Source organism: Scleropages formosus, chromosome 5 (assembly GCF_900964775.1).
Source record: "Scleropages formosus chromosome 5, fSclFor1.1, whole genome shotgun sequence".
Taxonomy (NCBI): domain Eukaryota; kingdom Metazoa; phylum Chordata; class Actinopteri; order Osteoglossiformes; family Osteoglossidae; genus Scleropages; species Scleropages formosus.
The window spans coordinates 30,587,515-30,610,421 of NC_041810.1; the positions used below are offsets into that span (position 1 = coordinate 30,587,515).

At 41.1% G+C, this 22,907-nt stretch overlaps 3 protein-coding genes across 8 annotated transcripts in view; 2 read left to right on the forward strand and 1 right to left on the reverse strand.

The window, feature by feature from the left end:
- LOC108942348 (arf-GAP with SH3 domain, ANK repeat and PH domain-containing protein 1-like) overlaps nt 1-8,135 on the forward strand; it is an 81,326-nt gene extending 73,191 nt beyond the window's left edge. For 3 of the 4 annotated variants that reach the window (XM_018765654.1, XM_018765655.1, XM_018765656.1), the window contains 6 exons: nt 3,976-4,137; nt 5,472-5,550; nt 5,692-5,756; nt 6,014-6,507; nt 7,013-7,135; nt 7,534-8,135. In XM_018765654.1, coding sequence (XP_018621170.1) covers nt 3,976-4,137; nt 5,472-5,550; nt 5,692-5,756; nt 6,014-6,507; nt 7,013-7,135; nt 7,534-7,608 — 998 coding nt within the window. In that variant the 3' untranslated portion in view covers nt 7,609-8,135. The remainder of the gene's footprint in view (nt 1-3,975; nt 4,138-5,471; nt 5,551-5,691; nt 5,757-6,013; nt 6,508-7,012; nt 7,136-7,533) is intronic. The other variant, XM_018765657.2, reaches the window with a different exon arrangement.
- Nucleotides 8,136-8,869: 734 nt separating this feature from the next.
- eef1a1l3 (eukaryotic translation elongation factor 1 alpha 1, like 3) lies at nt 8,870-12,200 on the reverse strand. Of its 3 annotated transcripts, none has more exons than XM_018765659.1 (7): nt 10,950-11,141; nt 10,695-10,874; nt 10,306-10,602; nt 10,060-10,210; nt 9,650-9,906; nt 9,205-9,439; nt 8,870-9,118 (listed from the first exon to the last, which is right to left on the reverse strand). In XM_018765659.1, exons 1-7 carry the CDS (start codon nt 11,091-11,093, stop codon nt 9,000-9,002), a joined length of 1,383 nt encoding a protein of 460 aa, XP_018621175.1. In that variant the 5' UTR covers nt 11,094-11,141; the 3' UTR covers nt 8,870-8,999. The 3 variants fall into 3 exon arrangements, with proteins under 3 accessions (XP_018621175.1, XP_018621178.1, XP_018621177.1); XM_018765662.2 differs by lacking the exon at nt 10,950-11,141 and adding an exon at nt 12,125-12,200 and having other exon boundaries at nt 8,872-9,118; XM_018765661.1 differs by lacking the exon at nt 10,950-11,141 and adding an exon at nt 11,993-12,111 and having other exon boundaries at nt 8,872-9,118.
- The window catches only part of LOC108942352 (protein FAM49B-like), a 28,465-nt gene continuing 17,723 nt past the window's right edge, over nt 12,166-22,907 (forward strand). Inside the window, exon 1 of the mRNA XM_018765663.2 lies at nt 12,166-12,290. The gene's annotated coding sequence lies outside the window, so the exon portion shown is untranslated. The remainder of the gene's footprint in view (nt 12,291-22,907) is intronic.

The window sequence follows — 22,907 nt, forward strand, 5'->3', positions numbered from 1 at the left end:
TTACCCCGGTGTCTCATAATAAAGGAGCTGAATACTTATGCACTCGCTTATGTCCTGTTATATTTGCAAAAATGTTTTACTTTGACATTAAAGAAAATTTTTCTGTGAAGTGTTAAAAGCCTAATTTAATCCACTATAATTCAATCTTCTAATACAATAAAACATGAAAGAAGTCCATATTTGTTCATAAACTATGTGTAAATATAAGTTGGTGCTGTGTGTATTTATTCAAGTCTGATTACTATACAGCCAGTAGACATTATCGTGCCAACACCCTTTAGAGGAATGCAGTTTGCTGAAATCACCTGGCTGGAGGGTGGAAAAAAGCTGTCTGTTCACGCAGATTTATTCTCAGAGCATGCAGGTTTTACTTGGTGAATAAGGTGTGTGGGTTGATAACACTACGTGGAGTTCACTGGAAGTTGCTTTGGGGAAAAGCATCTTCTAAATAAATACATGTAAATGTACTTTTAACCAGAAGAATCCAAACAGGTATTATACACTGTCAGTGTTTTGCCGTGAGATATCACTAGTGCCAAACCAGCCTTTCTATTCAAAGTTAAACACGGTCACTTTGTTGTTTTTCATGTTTGTTTTTCCCCTAATTCTGCTCTTTGACTTGAGCTCTGAATGAACAAGTTCCTTTGCTGAAATGGCCTTCTTTCCAGCTGTTCCTGCTGTCTCTGTTTCTTGTTCACAGCACCACTTATGGCTTACAGTGGATCTCAGATGTCACACTATGTCACACTGGCCGGTACCCGACTATACATCAGTGAATATTAAAGTCATTATATATCCCCTCGCACCCCAATTCCCTTGCAAAACATGTTAAAGGGATGCAAGACCATTTCCTCTCTGACTGAGCTCTCTATTAGCTGCATTTTTGTACTTTTATTGGAACTTGTACAGGAAAACCCTATGCCTTGAGCTGAACCTCTAGAAATTTTAAATAGTCCCTGCTGGTAATATTTGCACTCTGAATTTTTTTGCTTCTCCACCTCTGTGACAAGGGGGTGATACTAAAACCCCATTGCTCAAATCACAGTCTAGGAAATAATTAAATATAGTATATTTTCTTATGGTTGTGAGTTTTTTGGTCAGATCATTTAAACTGTTCTTTGTAATGTCTCTGTAATTGTTCATTAAGAAGTGTGTGCAATAGTGTGCTTCCTGGTGAAATGCTGGTGAAAGGGAAAGTGTAAATACTTTTTGAGTTTTTGATTATTCAATCATACAAAAGTTAAATTCCTGGTAAATACTGGATGGGAAACTATGTATTCATTTGAGTAGCACTGCTGTTTCACAGCGTCTGGGTGGCACGAGAGGATGTGGGTTCGATCCCTGCTCAGTCTGTGTGGAGTTTGCATGTTCTCCCCGTGTCTGCATGGATTTCTGCCGGGTGCTCTGGTTTCATTCCACAGTCCAAAGACATGCTGTTCAGGTTCACATCTAGTGTGTGTGTGAGTGCCAGAAAGAGTGTGTTCCGCTGATGTATTGATGAGTGACCCATTGTAAGTAGTGTATCTAGCAGTGTAAGTCACCATGGTGAATAAGGTTTGTGGGCTGATAACACTACATAGAGTTCATTGGAAGTCGCCTTGGAAAAAATTGTCTGCCAAATAAATACATATAAATGTTAGCTAAGCAGGGCTGTACTTTTTGAAATGGAAGGGATGTGATTGCTTTTGTTGTGTTACCTGTTTGCATGATGTAAACTTGCTCTTGATTCAGCAGAAATCGGGTTTCAGAAGAATAGACATACTCAGAATCTGTTGTGTTTCATTGTAATACAAGGAGGGCTGTTGGCCAGTCAGTGAACAAGGAAGCTGAAAAACATATAGTGATGACTTTTGTGGGAGAAAACATTGCTTTGTTCCTTTCGTTGGAAAAAGGAAGTCATACGTGGTCTTTATTTTGGGACTTCTACAGCTGCTAAAAATGTTACATGGGCTCTGTCCTTAATTTTTAAGATCAGGGCATTGGGGTTCAGGATTTAGCATATGGTTTTCTCCAGGCTGGTGGTAGCTGAATTCCCTGGTCAATTCCATGCTGGTGGTGGAGAAACTGCTGGACTCAGATTACAGACCTTCAAATGGTGGTATATATGCTGTCGAGGTCATGTGACCCTCCACTGTGTTCTTTATATCAGCACTTAAGAGCAATAATCATGTGACGCTTTCTTCGATAGCAGGTTAAATCCTTACCTTCCTGGATAACTGGAATGTGATACAACGTGTGCCAACTGTTCTGTTAATACCCTAGTTTGTCTTTGCATGATGGATCTTGCAACAGCAAAATGTGACAGGGCATGTTTTTTGACATAGTGGAATAATATTATTCACAGGGAATAAAACACAATACATTTAAATTGACATTACGAATGAATGAATGAATGAAACTTTGTTAATCTCAGAGGGAAATTCACTTTGGTTGCAGGAGCATACAGGGCACAACACACATACATGTACACATGCTGCATGTATGTACATTCATACACGAGAAAGAAGCAAAAACGTCCATGGTAAAATCAGAAGAAAAAAATGCATAAGTGAATGAATAGGAAAATCTATTTAAATGGAAAACATTAAAACGTATAAAAATGCTATAGCGGGTGGAGTGTATTAATGTAAGAGGATGAATAAAGTGAGGTCTGGTGTGGTGGGATACAATGAAAGCTCAGTGCAACTTGGTCATTAAGAGGTCACCATCCCGGCAACATGAAAAGTCATTGCTCCTCGGTGCCTGTTCAATGGTGCCTGTTGCTGAAAATGCTCCTTTGTTTTACCATGATGGCATGTAGAGAGTGTGAATCATTGTTCTTCATGGACTGGAGTTTATTCAGAGACAGTCGCCGTGTGTTGACTGCATTGGAGAAATTGACGAACATGACCTTGCAGTGGTGCCTGGCATGTCATTTAAGGTGTTCTGGGACCAGCCTTTCAAGGGTTTTCGTTATTTGTGAAATCAGAACTTCTGGCTAATAGTCATTTAGGTCTGTTGGTAGAGCCTCCTTGGGGGCAGGCAGCAGGTAAGATCCTTCCCACATCTTTGGGACCTTTACCTGGCCCAGGCTGACATGGGACATATGCAGTAGTACTCAACACAGCTGATGCGCACACATCTTCAGCATCTTTGGAATGATGCCATCCGCTGCAACCACCTTCCTTTTTCGGAGTCTCCCAAGCACTTGAATTAAGCACCTAAAATGCATCTAGGTTAAGGAAGCTGAAGTCCTTCATAGCCATATACATGGTTTATTGAATGAATGTAGTTCAGGATTTAGACTTCATGTAGATTTTATATTCAGCTGAAGACAAAAAAGCTCACATTGTAGAAATACAGTGCGGAAATATGTGCAAATTTTATTCCCCACACATATGTATTAGTTATTGTGCTTTATTGAAACTTTATTAGGGGTCAGCATGGTGGTGCAGTGGGCTTGGCCAGGTCCTGCTCTCTGGCAGGTCTGGGGTTTGAGTCCTGCTTGGGCTGTGTCCCCTCCCCCTCCGGCTTTGTGCCCTGTGTTGCCAGGCTAGGCTTCGGGACAAGCGGTTTCAGACAGTGTGTGAAACTTTATTATTGTTGCCTAATTATGAAGAGAAACTCCTTTCCCCCCATCAGAAATCATTATTGTGTATTTTTCTTTCTTCCTGCTATTCTTTTTTTGTATGTCTATGTAGAATTGTGATTTTGTGCTGTTGTTAGTGTTGGCATCCATCCTTGATTCTTTTTTTCATCAGTTCCATGCCATCTGGGTCATCCAAACAGGCCCAGAAGCCAGAGTGGGCAGTTCCACGCATTGACATTTCATGTTCCCTGCATCCACCTCCTGAGCCTCAACACAGATACCCCTTGTCGATAAATGAGGCCTGGGTTCACCCAGTTTCCCTATGGACTCTGTGTGTCTTGCATGTGGGCGGAGCCATCAGCCCTGCCTGCCAGTTACAGGATGTTTTGTATCTGTCACTCTTCCAGCTCCAACCTCCGGCCCTCCCTCCACCCTCCCTCTGAGCTCACAGCCTCCTGGGGGCAGCTCCACCTTGTCCAAGAAGAGGCCTCCACCCCCTCCCCCCAACCACAAACGCACCCTGTCTGACCCACCCAGCCCTCTACAGAGTAAAGATGGGATAACCTGGGGTGAGTTGGGTGCAGAAAAAGATATCGAAATTTGAACTTTTGATTTTGAATTCAAATTTGGAAACCTATATGAAAACACAGATAGGCCTGTGTAAGAAGGTGACAGGTTTCCTATTAATGTAATATTATGATCAGCTTTGTGTGTGTGTGGGGGGCTGATAGAATCCCAATATTGAAATTAATGTGGCATACAAGGACATGTTTCCTATGATACTTGCTTTTTTTGTAAATTTCTAGGCGCTTTGAGTAACCAATGGCCAAAGAGTTACATTGCAGTGCTGTATATAACTTACAGTGCGTGTGGGATGGTGAAATCATCTCATCTCTCAGTTCAGTAAATATTCCATGTTTGTCGTTTTGGTTATACATCCGAAAGCATCTCTCTTCATAACGTTTCTGCAAGGTCTGCACGTGACACATGGTTTTCTCCAAAGCAACATAAAACTCATTATTCAAAAAGTGTATCATAAGTGTCAGCCCATGAAGAGCTTTCCACACACATGCACACGTTGGCTCCTTGCGTTTTTAAACTGTGGCTACATTTTTTATTCGGAATGCCGGCATGAAGCTGATATAAAGAAAAGTGTTTAATAGAGGAATGGTGGTAAAATAAAAAAGCCCTTGCAATCTCCAAGGAAATGATGAAACCTGGTGAGGAGGGTTTTCTTTGGAGATGTATCAGTTATCTGCACACAATGACCAGGGCTCAATCAAGCAATGTGAAACGCTTGTGTTTTATTGACATATTTGCTTAGGTGCCATGTCTACCAAGCGTATGGATTGTTTTGAAATTTGATTATTTCTATCCAAATCATGTAGAAATTAATAAAACAGGAGACTAATCTATTGGTGTATAGACAACAGTAGGTCTGCAGGCAAGGGGTCTTTGAATTGGTGATGTAGGTCAAGAGTTTTCAGACCATCCAGTTTTTTCTTTCTAGAGCAGCACCATGCTCACATGTGGCTGTTACCAGCAGAACCATTTCACTTCCAGTGTCAAGTTGAAAGACACAAATGATAGCTAGTAGAAGGCTCAGTCTGTCCATCTTACCCCTAGTGTGTCCACAGTGCACATGTGGTCCTCCTGATCTCAGCACATCTCCCTTTTACCTGCAGAAGCCCCTTGTATTATATCATGTAAACAATGGAACCAACGATAATTTGCAGTATTATGGTTGTGAATGGAGATCACCTTGAGTGTGTTGAACTGGACTTGAACCTCCTTTTCACTTGCTGCTCATCCCACTATGTTCACACTGCCCCATATGTGTACTTTGCATGGGTAGCAGTCTGATGCAACCAAAATTCATGTCATGGTGATCTGACACTCGCAGGGAATGACTCAGCTCCACCTTCTTTGAACAAGACATCGCCTTCATTGAACAAGTTTGAAGGCATTCTGCAGCCACAAAGGTATGCTGTGTACAAAATGAGGATCACTGTCAGTAAGGTGTTTTTTATCAAAAGCTATGCTATAGAATATATATAATTGACTTTTGATCTTTTCCCACAACCACGGATCTGTTTTGAAAGCATCCTTTATTTTTTTCCCAGTTCTACTTCAGGTACCACAAAGTCTACGCTTGGTCCAAGAGTTCTCCCCAAGCTACCTCCAAAAGGTAGGTCTTTCTGAATCACAATTTTATAGTGTTTTACAAGCATCTGTAAAGTGCCCTGAATCCTCATACTCTTCAGTATTTGGAAACTGTACAGTCTTCTACCTGCGCTCTCAGTTGTTTTGGAAATGTGTTCGTCTTTGTCATACAGCACTTCAGGAGAATGAAGCAGCAAAATTATGTTAAAAGTAATTTAAATACAGATACGATGGTTTACATCAGTGAAACCCCAAGCACAATCCAGCCTTGTGTTGTTGCAGTGGCCCTACGGAAAACAGACACCATCCACCACCCCTCCACAGAAAAAAGCAACCAACCTCCAGAAGTGTTTCAGAAATCACTGCAACCATCAGAGTTGCCCCAGAAAGCTCTGTTGCTTGAGAAACCACAACTGGCAGATCTTCCTCCTAAGCCCCAGATCTCAGACTTGCCCCCCAAGCCTGGAGAACTGCCCCCTAAGCCACTGCTTACAGACCTTCCCCCTAAACCTCAGCTTGGAGACTTACCACCCAAGCCCCACATCAAGGACCTCCCTCCAAAGCCCCAACTCTCTGACATCCCCATGAAGCCCATCATGACAGACCTTGCTTTGAAGCCACCTTCAGAAGACGTAGTGAGCAAAGGACAGTCCCCAGACTCACTGGCCCCCAGCCAGCAGGGAGAAGCTGTGCCAAGACAACCGAGCGAGGACACCAATGGCACTCTGGCCAGTGCCTCTGAGATGCCTGTTCCTCTGCCCCGAAAGATAAACACAGTGAGTAACAGTAGTTCAACTCTACCTTCTAGGGCAAGTTTAGACCTGGTATGTATGTTTGCGCTTGTTTATTTAGCTATCTTGCTGACACCATTGTCTAAGGGAATGTAGATAGATATACCCTGCTTTTCATACATTCTTTAAATCTATGATACTCAGCTGGGAGGTAGATGCTACAAGTGCCTCAAGAATATGTTGGGTTGAAATAACAGGTAATTTTTGAGTTGAGTCACTAGGGATTAATCCACAACCTCAGAGAACCCTGGGGCATCTTTCCAAGTTTAATTTATGGTTTCATAAAAATGAAACTACAGTATCACTTCAGAGATCTTTTATTATTAAACTCTGATAAAAACATTTCAATAGCTAAAGCATTTTTACCACCATGACATGCAAATATTTTCTTTCTTGAAAGGGTCAACATTTTGGATTCTCAAAGCTTAGTTTCTTACTGACAAATTGCTGCAATAGTGTACATCCCTAGCCATATTTTACTTTCTTCCAGAGTAAGGCCAAAGTACGGCGGGTGAAAACCATTTACGACTGCCAGGCTGACAACGATGATGAACTCACTTTTGTTGAGGGGGAGGTTATCGTTGTCACAGGAGAGGAAGATCAGGAGTGGTGGGTGAGTGCAAATACCATGGTAACCATTTCTGCGTCTGCCATAGCTCTGTCCCCATAAAGCTAAACCTGCACTATTTTGGAAAAGTCAAGTTTGCAAGTAGAACAGTCCGCTGCTCACCTGGCACTTTGTTCATTTATCTTCAGAAGACTGACAGTGAATACACAAAAGGAGCTAATGAAATTTTACGTATGTAGATAATGCACAATTTTGTCTACTTATGATAAAACCTATGGTGCTTCCACTTGGCAATGATAAGTGGAAATTAAATGTCCTATTTCTACAATCACTGAGAAAGTCAAATGCAAAAGATGACTTTTGGATAAAAATTTCTTCCTGGTCACCGTTCACTTATCCTGCAATGATAGCCTTTTGTAATCCATGTTTTGTTTCTCTCGTAGATTGGACACATTGAAGGGCAACCAGAGAGGAAGGGCGTCTTCCCCATGTCCTTTGTGCACATTCTGTCTGACTGACAGTGGGACAGAGAGGTGGGAAACCCCACTCTCCAGGTTCTGTCCCTCAGTGGCCTCCTGTAAGACTGATGGAAACACCTCTGTACATAGCCATTGTTAAGCTAAACTGTTTACTCACCTAAGCATAGATGTACAGTATGTTTATATTGTAAATAAACATCCTGCATTTACCAGTATTAACAGCCTTCAAAATTGGTTCTCCATGTTAGGTTTCTGGTAGTAATCCTGAAAATTGAGCACTTAACATCTGTGTTTGTTACTATTTAAGTGTGTGGTATATGTACACATCTTTCTATATAGACATTTATGTACATGCATCTGTATATATTGTGTGCTGCCTGCTGCTTCAGCTTAAGGCAGTTGACTAGCTTGTGTATCATTCATCTCATGTATCCCTGGAAATACTGTATATTCAGGAAGAAACACCCTAGTTATAGGAATTTAATCAGCTTTCAGATCCATTTTGAGAATACTGGACTGAAAAACCATAAAGCTATGACAAGTGACTGAATACCACTGAACTAATAAATGCACTTCAAAGAAATATATTCATTAGTATTTGTGCTTTAAGTTATTGTAACTGAACACACCCATACACAATGCAATGGGGCATGTACATAAATTTTTTAGGGGCCTGGTTCTCAGCCAGTTTAATTTCACTTCAAAACATCCCAAGCCATTTACCTTCAGCTGAACTACGTACTGAAAACGCTCACTGGTGACAGTGGTACCATCTGCTTTTACAGTGCAGAAGGATATTTGTAAGCGGATTTTACCTTGAGAAAGTGTCCCGGAGTATGGAAGTATTTTATGGTGAGGGAATAGTGGAAGATAAGCTTGTTTTTCCTAAGGTTGCTCCCACCAGGTAGAATTTTGACCACCCTCCCCACAGAATGCAGCCTGGAAATTTCCCATTACTAAGCCACTCAAAGGATCCTTTGAGATTTTGCACTTTTTGGTCCTACTAAGCTTATAATGCAACTTTGTGGCAATCAATAGTAAAAATTGATCCAATCACCCTTTGATTACTCCCTGCATCTATACAGAAGCATTAGAAAATTATGCAAGTTGAAAATGTCTGATGCCACTCATTTAAAAATGCTACATGGTTACCTGCCAACAGTAAGTGGTAGGAGTATGTGCCTAGTCATGGAAGTAATTAGATTTGTATAGCTCCATGCTGTGGAGTCCATGAACTGGCAACTTAAAAGTACAATGATTCCCCTTTACAAGGTTATGCTTTAAATTTTAATGGCTTTATTTTTGCTTTTTAATCCATGCACCTTGTAATTCCATTAGTAAACTCAGAAGCCCATTTACAAGGGAAGCAAAGGGGGAAAAAAAAAAAACTCCAACTTAAAGCTTCAGTAGATGCCCATTGTCAATATTGCTCACTTGAAGGTTTGAGACTTTGACTGGAGTTTCTTTGGACTTCCATGGTCAATTTTCTCCACAGACTTTATTACACCCACCGCCACAGTCTGCTTCAGGTCCCTGGCAGCAAACCGACCTGAGTTGTACACAAAATGCCCTGAGCGTGTAAAGAGAGACTTGTATAACATGACATGTTGAGTCAAGTCAATGAACATGGCTCACCTAAAGGAGGGTAGCTGAAGAAGCTCTCCACACAAAGGGGCTTGATTGGAACCAACTTGACAGTAGCAGCATCTCCAGACACTAAAGCCTGGGGAGAGTCCTCCAGCTTCTTTCCTGTACGGCGGTCAAGCTTTTCCAGGAGTTCAGCAAAGCGACAGGTAACATGAGCAGTGTGGCAGTCTAGCACTGGTGAGTAGCCAACTTTGATCATGCCAGGGTGGTTGAGAATTATAAGCTGCACAAAAAAAAAAAAAAAAAAAAAAAAAAATTGTACATGCATGATCTATAGCATGTGGGGGGTCTTGAACTATTGACAAAGACCCCAGGTACTTTAACTGTTGCATGTTGGCTTAGTTTAGTAAATTCACATGGTGAATAGAGATTGAGGAAGTAGTATGTGGTAGAACAAGAGTAGGTTAATTTGAGGCTGACTGCTTTATGGTACCTGTGCAATGAAGCTGGCTACATCCTGGGGAGGGTCATGCTGGGCATTACCAGCCACATTTCCACGCCGCAAGTTCCTCACAGCCACATTCTTGATGTTGAAGCCAATGTTATACCCAGGGAAGGCTGTCTGGATACCCTGGTGGTGCATCTCAATGGATTTAACCTCAGCTGTCAGTTTAGCTGGAGAGAACTTCAGCAGCATGCCAGGCTTCAGCACACCTGTCTCGATCTTCCCCACCGGAACAGTTCCAACCCCTGTGAAAGGGTTAGAGGGCAACTAAACTTTACACCTGAACAGATTGTTTAAATCCCAGAGGGGTTATGACCAATCATGACTATTTATATGGCATCACTAAACAGTGACCAGTTAAATGACCACACAGCAGTAACCATCCATTATGAGCCAACCTCCTATCTTGTAAACATCCTGGAGGGGTAGTCTGAGGGGTTTGTTGACTGTGCGCACTGGGGGTAAAATAGCATCCAGGACTTCCAGTAACGTTTTACCATTTGCATGTCCTTCCTTTCGTTTGATTTTCCATGCTTTGAACCATGGCATCTACAGGGAAGGCACAGACACTAAGGTCACCCAGGTCTTATGGCAAGACCCACAAGGCTAATTTAGCTGAACCAAGATAAGAGGTTATACTGTACCTTCTGAGAAGGAACAAGCATGTTCTCCCCATTCCAGCCAGAGACTGGCACAAATGGCACAGCTGCAGGGTCATAGCCAATCTTCCTAATGAAGACTGTCACATTACGCACCACCTCATCAAAGCGCTTCTGACTGTACGGCGGTTCAGTTGCATCCATTTTGTTGACACAGACAATGAGCTGTTTGACCCCCAGAGTGTAGGCAAGCAAAGCATGCTCTCTGGTCTGCCCATTTCTAGAAATACCAGCTTCAAATTCCCCTTTGGCAGCAGACACCACCAGCACAGCAGCATCAGCCTAAAACACAGTTTAATGAGGCCTCTTATCTTTCAACAATCAAAAGATTGACTTTTTTCTTTTTTTTTAAATAAAAAGTTTAGTTCTTTCACCTGGGATGTTCCAGTTAGCATATTCTTTATGAAGTCACGATGACCAGGGGCATCAATGATCGTGATGGAAAACTTTTGCGTATTAAACTTCAGCAGAGACACATCAATGGTAATCCCCCGCTCTCGCTCAACCTTCAGCTTGTCCAAAACCCAGGCATACTTGAAGGAGCTTTTGCCCATCTGAAATAGAAACATGTCATATTAGTCAAAAATAAGCAACAGACCAGCAGCTCAACAAAAAAACAAGCTGGTAACCTCAGCAGAAGCCTTCTCAAACTTCTCAATGGTCCTGGGATCCACACCACCACATTTGTAAATGAGATGCCCTGTGGTTGTTGACTTGCCACTGTCCACATGGCCAATAATTACAACATTAATGTGTATTTGGGTCTTTGACATTTTGCAAGTTCAGCAACACATAACCAGTGTTACTACACAGAGAATCTCACACACTCTTTTTCTTTTATGCCAGAAGTTAATACTGCCCAGGGCGTGACTTTTATAACAGGAAACTTGTCAATAAGCCACCAGAAGGATCCAGTTGACGAGATTAAACTCAGCTGCACCAATCAAGGCGCCTTGTTGGAACACAACAGGACCAGAAAGGTCGTTCAAACAGATGTTCGAAGATCTACTTTTACACACACTATGGTATGAAGTAGGAAGTAAGAAACAGCTCTCTATGGAAGGCCCACTGACACCATTAAGAGTATGTTTCATTAGAGCGCAACATCTGCACCTTAGCGCGCGGACATCGCAATAAACAGTGACGTATCGATGGTTGATTGGCTGATAGCATTTTGGCGGGCGATAACGGCGAATGTGAAGTGACGTGTCAGCGGTGGGAAAGCGCGGGTTGAGCAACAAACTCAGGTGTATCTCTCCAAAAAAAATGAAATGGATAGCCGGGGGGGACAATTATAGAAGCAACAGTACTAGAGGGCTTGTACAAAAATACTGAGGAGGAGGGATGCGGCTCCACGACCCCGCATTATCATGATTATCGACGATGAAGGGCCCAACACTGAGTAAGTACTCTGACTGTCTGAGTATAATTTTAACGTTGTACATCAACTTGTGTGTGTAAATAATCTAATATAGGCATTTACTGCTGTTAATTTAGGAGACACTTCTCTCCAAGCAACTTAAAGTGTAAGATACTTCTAATTATAATTTACCCATTTCTACAGCTGGCCAATTTTACCGGAACAATTAGGTAATGCAAGGGCACGACAGCTGGATAGATTCGACTGGGTCCAAGGCAGCGCGGTCACCGTATTTGTAATATATGTACGTACCGTAATGTATAAATTGTTATTTATTATCAGTTAGATGCATTAAATATGACGTTTTAGTTAGTACTGTCTGGAACGAAGCTAATTCCTTTTATAGCGATGTCTTGCGTCTCGCGAGGAGGACCGTGTCCCAACCTGTGTGTAAAGTCACCCAGTGACGTTCGGAGCGCCCAACCCGGAACTCTGCGGTGCGGAGCCGAGCGCTGCGGAGCAACTGCACCTACAACTGCAGTTGCGGCGGGGTTTCGGCGAACGGACCGCGCGCGGATCGTCCTGCGCTCCGCTGGCTTCCAGCTGTGAGGTGGGCTTCGCTCCCCGCGTGCGCTGCGCAGCGAGCGGCAATTCGGATCTCGACTCGTGGGCGCGCGGTTTTAGCACCTGCGCTCTTCGCGCGTAACTGCGTTCGGTGTTGGGATTTAGATTTAACTCTGCGGATTTAAACGTTTTCCTTCCCATCACATGTCTGACAGCGAGAAGATGAAGATGTAGTTAAAAAACCGTTGGAATTTGCATTTCCCCCCCTTGCTATCCTTGACTAGCATAACTTGCGAATGCGGAATGGACTTTCCGTTTTTTAATAGTGAAGAGCAGAATGTGTTTAATAATTGATGGAGTTGGACATGGATTTTTTTTCCGTGACACTGTTCTGATGCAGACGTTTTTATTTCAGTTGAGAATGAACTCGCACTGTATAGTATTATAATAATCATATGATGGCCGTGCCGCATTTTTCACCAATCGAGAAGGGTAACACGGAATCAACGCTCTTGAACTGAATTTTTAGTTGAATTCCACTGCAGCCGTAAAGCAAAAAAACGGGGTGCTTTGCAGAAGTGTCGAATGAAAGAAGTGCTGAAAGTTGCAAAAGCAGGTAGTTCCGTTTGGTGGAGGAACAGCCGCGTTTCATGTCGCTCCTAAATGACACTTCCTCCTCCTCTCGAGCCCCGTGTTTTGTGCGAGAATCTGCCGTGACACGAAATTGTGCGCATCCAGCGTCGGCGAACACCAGTTCCCGAAAGGACCGTTATCTGGCGAGCTTCGCCGGACGCCGCAAAGACAAAGTCACAAAGTGCGGCTCTGGAGTAAGAAGCGCTGTCAGTAAAGGTGGCCACGATAAGGGCGCTGCTCGCACTTGTTCCTGTTTCGCGCTTTACTGCAAACATCTTATGCATGGCTTTTACTCCGGAGGTGGAAAAACTGTCCCTCTACTCACTACTGAGACAGTGTGGCGTAGCCTAATAGTATAGCGTATCCTACTGTAGTGTATTTATAGTAGTATATATAATACAGCAATGTATAGTATAACATAGTAGTACAGTGTGGTACATATAACATATACTACTGTAATGTAGCAGTATATACACAATTTTTCTTTTTATATAGGGACAGCTGGTAGCGTAGTTGTTAGAGCTCCTCCCTTTGGATCCAAGGGTCACAGGTTCAATCCCCATCTCTGGCTGTAGTATCACTGAACAAAAATTGCTCCAGTAAGATTACCCAGCTAAATGGGTAAAATAATTGTAACTTTAACATTGTAAGTTGCTTTGGAGAAAAGCGTCAGCTTAAATGTTAGCTAAATGTTAATGTAAATATGTGTAATGTGCTACAGTAGTATAGTGTTTTGTACTGCAGTACATACAGCAATGTACAGTATATGTATAGCAGATAGTAGTAAAGTGTTATACTACTGTAGTATATATAGCAGTATATACACTATATAATATATATAACATGGTACAGTAGTATAGTGTTTAGTACTGTGGTATATACAGAAATGTGTAGTATATTGCATAGTACAGTAGTATGGTATGCATATAGCAGTACACTGTATATTGTGTAAATATAGTTTATATTGTGGTACACAGCAGTATACACAGTATAACATTTGGTATACTGTTGTGTCTGTATACTATATATGTAGCAGTATAGCTGTGTATATATAGCAGTATGTATTATATATAGTATACATGTACAGTATAGTACAGTATGCAGCAGTTTATGGATTGATGTATTAGTTAGTATGTGCCAGTTCTGCTGATTAACAGAAGCAGGCAAATATTGACTGACCAACTGTTTGCCCCATCAGGGATAGAAATAGCTGTTGATTTGCATTTCCTAGACCAGACAATAAGGAGGAGGCATTTATCTTGGGCTCCTGGGCCGCTGGGGCTGTGTCACGGTAGGCTGCGTGGGCCGGTCACTTGCACCAACCCCTTCAGGTCTGGATGCTGGTGACCTGACAACAGGTAGTCATCACCAAATGTTTCAGCAATATGAAGACTTTTATTGCTTTAATGTCAGCTAAATAAAACTGGTTTAGCTGAGACTACCTCTTAGCAAATTGGCAAAAATTTTGTTTAGGTTTTATTTTCCCATTATGTGCTGAACACTCATTGCGATGGATGCAGAAGCGCATGCAGTGGTCGACAACTCCATGGAATAGCTCAAGGTCTTTAGCTGAAAATTGGTACAGTGTTTTGTACAGTGGGCCAATATTATTGTGCTGGGTTACAGAGGGGTTTTCTTTTTAATTCCTTGAAATCATATACGAGTCTGAGTCTTTGCGGGAGACTTCTTGGATGGTATAAGAACTTGTAGGTATATCCCTTGACAAAGTCCTAAAGGGTTTGTGTGTGTCTGTCTGTCTGTCTGTCTGTCTGTCTCTGTCTGTCTGTCTGTCTTAGTAAAACTCCCAGATGACTTTCATCAGTTTGCATATATTTATCTCTCTTGTCATCTTGACTAGAAAGAATATCACGTCTGGTTTGCAGTTCACCTCAGAGAAAAGGCTGACTTCCTGCTTTTCGCTCTGAGCTGTGCGGAAGCGTTCATGATGTTGCTGCAGCAATAGAATATGTCTTGGGGAGGATGTCCACTTGAAATTAAGAACTGGGGGGAATCCTCTTGATTTATTCTGTGGCATTTTATCTGTTGAGTTTTTCTGTTTTTATTAGTTTACATAATGTCATCCCACATGTTCTGTGGAAAGTGGGTTTTTTTTTTTTTTTTTTTTTTCTCCCTCAAATCTTATTTGGAACATTTTCATAAACATGGGTGTAATGTTGGAACAGATGCACTATAATATATGGCACATTTTTCTAAAGATTTTTCAAGATTATTCTTTATATGGCTTATGATTTTGTCTAAGATGACTGGCAGCGTTAGATTGGAAAGAAAAAGTGCTACGAATGTCGCAAGATAATCGGTTGTTGACAATCCGAGATTAAGCATTACGTTTGTTATCAAGATCAACTTGCAGTGTGGTGGTTAGAGCTGCTACCTTTGGTTCCGAAGGTTGCTGCTTCAAATCTTGCCTACTGCTGTGGTACCCTTAAGCAAAGTACTTACTCTGAATTGCTGTAGTAAAATTACTCAGCTGTATAAATGGGTCAGTAGTTGCAAGTATCTTAACACTATAAGTTGCTTTGGAGAAAAGAGTCAGCTCAATGACTTAATGTAAATACAATCACTGATATTAACAAAAGAAATCAAGAATAGCATTTTCCAGGTAATATGAGCTATTACAGAAAAATTAGGGTTAAGAACATAATGAGTCATTGAGGAAGAGAGAATGATTAGATCGCTTCAAGGTTAGTGAAGAGATTGGTCTTGAAGAGGTGTCAGGAAGTATGAGGGCTGGTGGTACACCTGATATTGAGTGGAAGCTGAAGAGATGATGAGTGGTGCCTGTATCTGTTGAGGAGATGAGCGATGAAGTGAATCCAGGTAGAGGATGAGCAACAGCTATGTTGAAGATGGGGAGAGAGGAGTGTGTTGAGATAGTGAGGAGCCAAGCCCATAGATGGAGGGCTTTAAACTGGGTTCTTGCTGTCATCTTAAGCAATAGAGAGACCAGAACAGAAGTGTGTATATGAGCGTGTGTGTGGCAAGGAACGTCGTACCTTAGACAAGCAGTTGTGTTCTGTGTATGCTTTAGGGGGCTTAAGCAGCAGATGCAGGAACAAGGACCTTCTTCATAAGGAGGTTGCATTAGTGAAGACTGACTGGGCATATTTTGCAAGTGTTGTAAAGGAATAAGTGACAGTTCTGGGCCAGTGAAGAAATGTGATGATAGCTGGCTGAGTTGTCCAGGGTCACGTTGCAGTTCTTCACAAAAGGAGAATTGAAAGAAGGGAATGTTTCTGATAGGAGTGTCATCTGCATAAAGCTGATGGGGAAATTGAAGAGGTTATGTAGGGAACCCGTAACTAATTGTATTGAGGGAAGAGGAAAGGTCCCAGTGCTGATCCCTGAGGAACATCTGTTGAAGGCATTTGGCAAGGAGGGAGAAAGTTGTTCCAGAAGACAGAAAATCACAACTTGAAATGACTTCAGCTACTCTAAGGCCATGACATGTAGTATGACCCTCAAGTGAAAAGAGAAGGACAGAAGACTTAACACTGTCAAAGGCTTCTGACTGAGGTCCAGAAGAATGAGGGTGATGCGTTTTTCCACTGGTAAGGAGCCAAACTGAATAGGTGTCTGAATTTGGTTCTGTGAGAGAAAAGAGGAAATCAGGTGGTGTGCTTCTTGTTAGAATGTTTTTGGTTAAAAAGGGAGGAAGGAGCCAAGACATGAAGATGAGATATATACAAAACTCAAAGTTGCATCTTTAATGCAGTCAGTTGTCAGTTAATTTCAGAGGAGACTTTTTTTTTTTTTTTAAAGAAAATCTCATTTATAATGGACATTGTTAGTACATCTGCACTGCAAGTGACTCATTTGTCATTACAAGATCTTTTTATTTTTTTAAATTTTTTTTTTTGGATAGTCCTTTCATTGTATTTGATTGCGGTGTATCATAGTACTGATGGTGCCACTGCCTCCAAAATTAATAGCACACCTGATAAAGATGAAAAGAAAAAAAAAAAGCGCACATCAACAAATATGTTGTCACCATAAAAATTAGGAAAACTTCTGGTTTTATTCCTATACACATCCAGTATACATAATCAAACATGAGCAATGCAGTTTTTTTAGAAATGTAGGTGTAGCTCTGATACCCTGTGTTATTACTTTTTATTGTCACCAAATAAGTGCTGTTTTTGCTTTCTTAAATGCATTGATTGTGAACACCATTTGGGGCTTAATGGAAACCGTTTTTTTGTGAAAAGTAAGACCGGTTTTTAATTTAATTTCAGTTTAATTTCATAATGCAAATGCATTGAGCAAGTGTGTAGCCCTGAATTGTTCCAGTAAATATTACCCTGCTGTATAAATGGTAAATAGTGGTATGTAGCTAAGTGGTTTACTAAACAAACTTAATGATGCAAGTTACTGTGGAGAAAATAGAAAGCATGTAGTAATAATAATGGTTATAAGTGACGGAGTAAGAAGGGCCAATGAAATCCACAGAAGACTGATAGCTGAGTGCAGAGTTACTGTGAACATCTCACATTAAATGTCACGTGATTGGTTTTTAGGAAAGTTAAAAATATTGCATGCAAAAATTTAAGTAGTGAGAACAGTGACAGAAATATGACAGTAAAAGTGTTTTCCTTTGTAAGCCGGCACACACATTGTCAGAAACCGCTTGTCCCAAGCAGGGTTGCGACGAACTGGAGTCTAACCCGGCAACACAGGGCGTAAGGCTGGAGGGGGAGAGGACACACCCAGGACGGGAGGCCAGGCTGTCGCAGGGCACCCCAAGCAGGACTTGAACCCCCAGACCCACCAGAGAGCAGGCACAGTCCAAATCTGCTGCACCACCGCATCCCTGCCTTTATAAACATTTTTGAGTAGAAAGAAATCTGTTAACTTTTCTTAATTCCCTTAAGTAACAAAGTATAAATCATTATTTCGTTCTGCTAGGTGGTATAATAAATTAAGAGAGCAGAAATGGACTTACAATTTTTTACATATTACACAAAAATTTCTTTGCCCAGTCACTGCAATCATATTTTTAAAAGTTAAACTATAAATAAATCTAAGAATTACATGGGTCCATCTGCTGTATTAATGTTACTAACAGTATCAGAACTTCATATCAGTTATCTAGCTATTGTACTAACAATATTAAACTTAAGAACTGAACTTGCTTGTAAAACTGGTACAGCCTCTAAAATAACTCAGTTCAAAATAATTAAGTCCAACACATGCCTTGGGGCAGCTTGTAGTGTAGTGATTAGAGCTGCTGGCTTTGTACTTGAAGGTCGGAGGTTCAAATCCCACCTCCAGTTATAGTACCCTTAAGAAAGGTGCTTACCCTGAGTTACTCCACAAAAATCACTCACCCAGCTGTGTCATTGGGTAAATAATTGTAAGTACCATAACACTAAATCAGTACTGTAAAATTATGTTCGGCACAGAAGTGGTTTTTTTTTTTTTTAAATGTAAATAAGTCAAAGGTTTTTACATTTTCGTTCAGTTTTGCCATTCAGAGAGGCAGCATTTGGAGAGATGCTGAACTGAGTTTGACTTCTGTAAGTAAAGTACAGTCCGGCTTTTGCTTCTCTGCTTGGTTTGTCTAATGTTTTTTCCACTTGTGCAGTACTGTGCTTTACAACAGTTTGTGTGTTTGCCTTTTTCCAGCATCATTAACCTGTGTGACCCAACTCCCTGCCGCCTCCTTTCCCTTCATTAGCCATGAGCTCTTTGTGGACCAGAACAATTTTGCTCCTTCTCCCTCAGACCTTTTACTTGCAATATGTGTTATAATCAACACTTTGAGGCAGATGGCAGAAATGCCCTGCTTAACTTTTTTTATACACTGTGTTTGTAGGGGCTTGGGGAGTTCATGTGACAACCAAGATACCTTAATGTGCGACAGTGTAAAGCATAATAACACCCTGATTGCTTGGCTAGCAGTTTCTGTCTGTCCTGCACAATGTTTCTGAGGGCATTTTTCCCAAATTGTGCACCCTTTTTGGGACTTTCCTAAAAATACTTTGGTAAATTCGTTTATCTTGTATTAATTTACCTTCTCCGTGTTTGACTCTGAGGAACTGTTCCTTTTGTTGAAGGCTTTTTTTAATGAAGCTTTCAATACTACTTCTTCAGGAAGAAGGCATCTATAGAGTTACTGCAAACTCTTACCTTGCTCTTACTAAGTATGTCTTAAAGGGTACATAATATTGAAGAAAACTGGCTTTATAATTTCACAAGTTAATCCAGGGCAGTGTTTCGGGATGTAATTTCTCATACACATGTATCTTGCAGGGACCCAAGTTTGACAGATTGTCTTGCCGCATCAGGGCCTACACCTTGATTTGTCTCATAAATGGCCACTCCATAAGTATATTCACTATGGGAGACATTGTGATGTGCATTTCTTCAATCTGTGGACCATGAGGATAATCAGAAATACAAGCAAAGTGCTTGTGAAAAGGATCTTCTGTGGAATTCTCCACTTCTTGCCACTTCTCCCCACACTGACGCCAACCCTTCTCGTTGTCTTCATTGCTTGTGGTGTGGTTTAAATAATTGATGTGTAAGCAGTTAATGTAGTACAGGTAGTCCCTGATTTATAGTGGGCATCCCAGGAACCTTATACTTTCTTGGGTCCTGAAGTTTAGTTGTAATGTCGATGAACGACCTCAACGTGTGCTGTACAACAACATCGGCTGGCCGTGATGCTGCAAGGCCCTGTATTTGTTATTGTTTGGGTCTCCGTTGGTGTTTGGGCGTCTTTGCGGTCATTGTATTTCGTTTACAAAAGTTTTTATGTGTGATTCCTTTTTTATTTTTATTTCGAGTTTTCATTCAGAATGTCTAGCAAGTGGAAAGAGTGGTGCTGCTTCAAAAAAAAAAGCAGAAGACAACATTTAAAAGTGAAGATAACAGTGCAAACAAATACAGCACTGTGTATACACACACACACACACACACACACACACACACACACACACACACACACACACATTTTCGGAACCGCTTGTCCCAAACGGGGTCGCGGGGAACCGAAGCCTACCCGGTAACACAGGGTGTAAGGCCAGAGGGGGAGGGGACACACCCAGGATGGGACGCCAGTCCGCCGCAAGGCACCCCAAGCGGGACTCGAACCCCAGACCCACCGGAGAGCAGGACCAGGTCCAACCCACTGCTCCCTCCAGAAATCTTTGTCTGGAGATTTCATGTTCTCTTGTTTGCGTGGGCTTCCTCCTGGTGCTCTGCTTTCCTCCCACCGCCCAAAAACATGTTTCAACAAAACAGATTTTTCTCTGAAATTGTGAGTCCAGAACTAATATTACCCTTACGTGTGCCTCTGTGAGTGACCATGTTTGTGATTGTCCTGCTATGGACTGTTAGGGTGCACTTGCCTTATTCCTGTGCTTCCTGGGAGGTCAGTTCTTGAACATTTATGGAGGAACATATAATAAATGAATAGTTTGGCAATAACGGTATCAAACAGCTGCAATATCCACTTTTCTTCAGCCAGCTTCTGATAGGCAGATAAAACCAGGCATAGATGGAGTCAAAAAAGGGAAAATTCCTAACAGCTGCCACCACCAAGGTTTCACTCTCATTTCCTCCATTGCAACAAGGTTGTGATTAAAATGAGCCGAATTTGGCCAAGAGAAGCGTTCCTGGCCTGAGATCTTAACAGGACTGTTGAGAACGCTGGCTTATGGAGAGGATGCAGCTGTACACCTGTGGAGCAGGGAAGGGAGGGAAATCCCTGAAGTGCATTTGCTTTAATGTCTCCCCTCTCTCATGGTCTTAAAAATGACAGGGACAGTGCTTTGTGATTCCTCTAAACTGGCAAAAGATCCATTTATACACGTTAGCGGTTGGGTAGGGGCAGTGGGATAAGTTCAGGAGCGTGTTCTGTTGTGATTTTGTGCTCAGTGATGCACTTTTTTATCATTGTGCAAGTTTTTATTTATTTATTTATTTATTTATTTAATGCCGTCTGCCTCGTAGATAAATTTTTGGCTGAGTCAAGGAAGAGTGCCGGTATGAGGATTTGAATTACTCACTGAAATCAGTGTCCCAAGCCCACCAGCAACACAGTAAAGTGGGTTGTTACGTTACAAAGGTGTTTTACAGTGTTGTTGTGACGTGGTGAAATTGCTTTGGAGTTTCAGATAGACTAGGAACACATTATTCTTTTTCCCATTTAATGGGAAATAATTACAATATCTGAAAATTCAATATACACAGCTTTTTTTTTTTTTTTTTTTTTTTTTTTTGCTGAAACAGATTAGTTTTGTAAATCATAGGATACCTGTATTTTTTGCATCTTTCCATTTTCAATTTGGAGAGTTCATGCACTCACTTCAATCCATTAATTGTTTACATAGATAATGATACAGTAAACTCTCTTATACTATATTTGTAGGTCTACCTCTAGTGTGAATTTATGACATTTAGAAATCCAGTCCTGGTTTTAGATAGCTAACATTCAGAAACGAAAGATCAGCTAGCTATATTTGATGCTCCAGATGAGTTCTACAGCACAGGAGTGAATACTTGCACAAAAAATCAAATTTAGAGTTGAAAAAATCTCAGATATTTGCTATTGTGTAAAAAAAAAAAAAAAAAATTCACTCTAAAATATTTGAGCTATTAGAAAATTATTTCAGTGTAATGGATGAAAATGTCACACAGAAGAAAATTTAAATGCACCATTTGGGATTCAATAAAATAAGAGAATTGGTCAAGGTCTGAATATTTTTGCAAAGTACTGTATTTCCAACTTTGAAAAACAAGCAGCTTTTGCTGCACTTGGCTGGCAGGGGCTGCGACCTAGGTTGGGTTTATGCAACAAGTCGAGTTGCGCCAAGCCAATTTGAGAAATGATGTTCTGTTTCCATTTTGCCAACGCTGCTTACTGTGGCACCAATAGGTCAGTGGTTGCCCACATCTTGAGCTGCATTCCTACACCGAGCAGAGCTTCAGTTGCGCTGCGGTTTACACACAATAGCTGTAAGTGACATGTCTTTCGTTATATGTTGACTGCATCGTTGAGGTCACACATTCAGTTCCTCAATTTGCACAGTCCTCCAGCCGACTTCGTTGTGATCTGAATTTTCCTCTTAAGTCAGCAGTACCATTGTTATAATAAGAACTTATTCTACAAGCTTCGGCAACGCTAACAAGGCACTGCTTATTCACCCTGGACCTAAGAATTTGATGAACCTGTCATCTGTCAACTTGTTTTCTCCAGGTTCTTCAGATTAGGGTAGATCCGTGCTCCTCACTGCCTTTAAGTTCCAAGCTACTGTAACACTGGAAATGAGTTATTTTGTATAACATCAGAGCTCTGCTGAGTGCAAGATCTATAGAATTAACTTTGAGGGTCAAAACCATTCTACAGGTCTCCTTTACTTTGATTTTCAGTGACTCTCCAGGTTGAGCTGGAGAGATGGACAGTTAGATATTAGAAGTCATCACAATCATCCTATATTTAATCCTGTATTTGGTTGAGTCCAGATGCTTATGTAATTATTTAAGCTTAGAAAAATTTATTTTATTGAAAACTCGTGATACAGAAAATGAAGCAATACCATTACCTTGTGGCAGGGTAGAAACCTAAAATCTTAGGTTTTATGTTCATACTGCATTTTTATGAACATCTTAACTGATAATTCAGCTGGACATCATGACACCAGTGTATTTAACCATGGATGAAGCCTGATTGTACCAATACACAATATTATAAAGACAGGGAAAGTTTTACTTTCAATGGGTCATTTTAAAGTGTCTTGTTCATAATGACTTTTCTCCAACATTCATAGTTTACATGATGTGCAATTTGGGGGGGATGTTTTGTCACTAGTGTTTTATGTGCTTGTGGTTTCTGAATTACTCCTGTAGAAGCACAGTATTGCATTCTAAATGTCGGACTTCATCCGTTCTGACCCAATATTATAATGAATTGCATAAATTCATGTGAACTATGAATACCATAAAATTACACAAATCATGACAATAACAATATTAAAGAAAGTTTTATACTGTTTTTGTTGGATGTCAT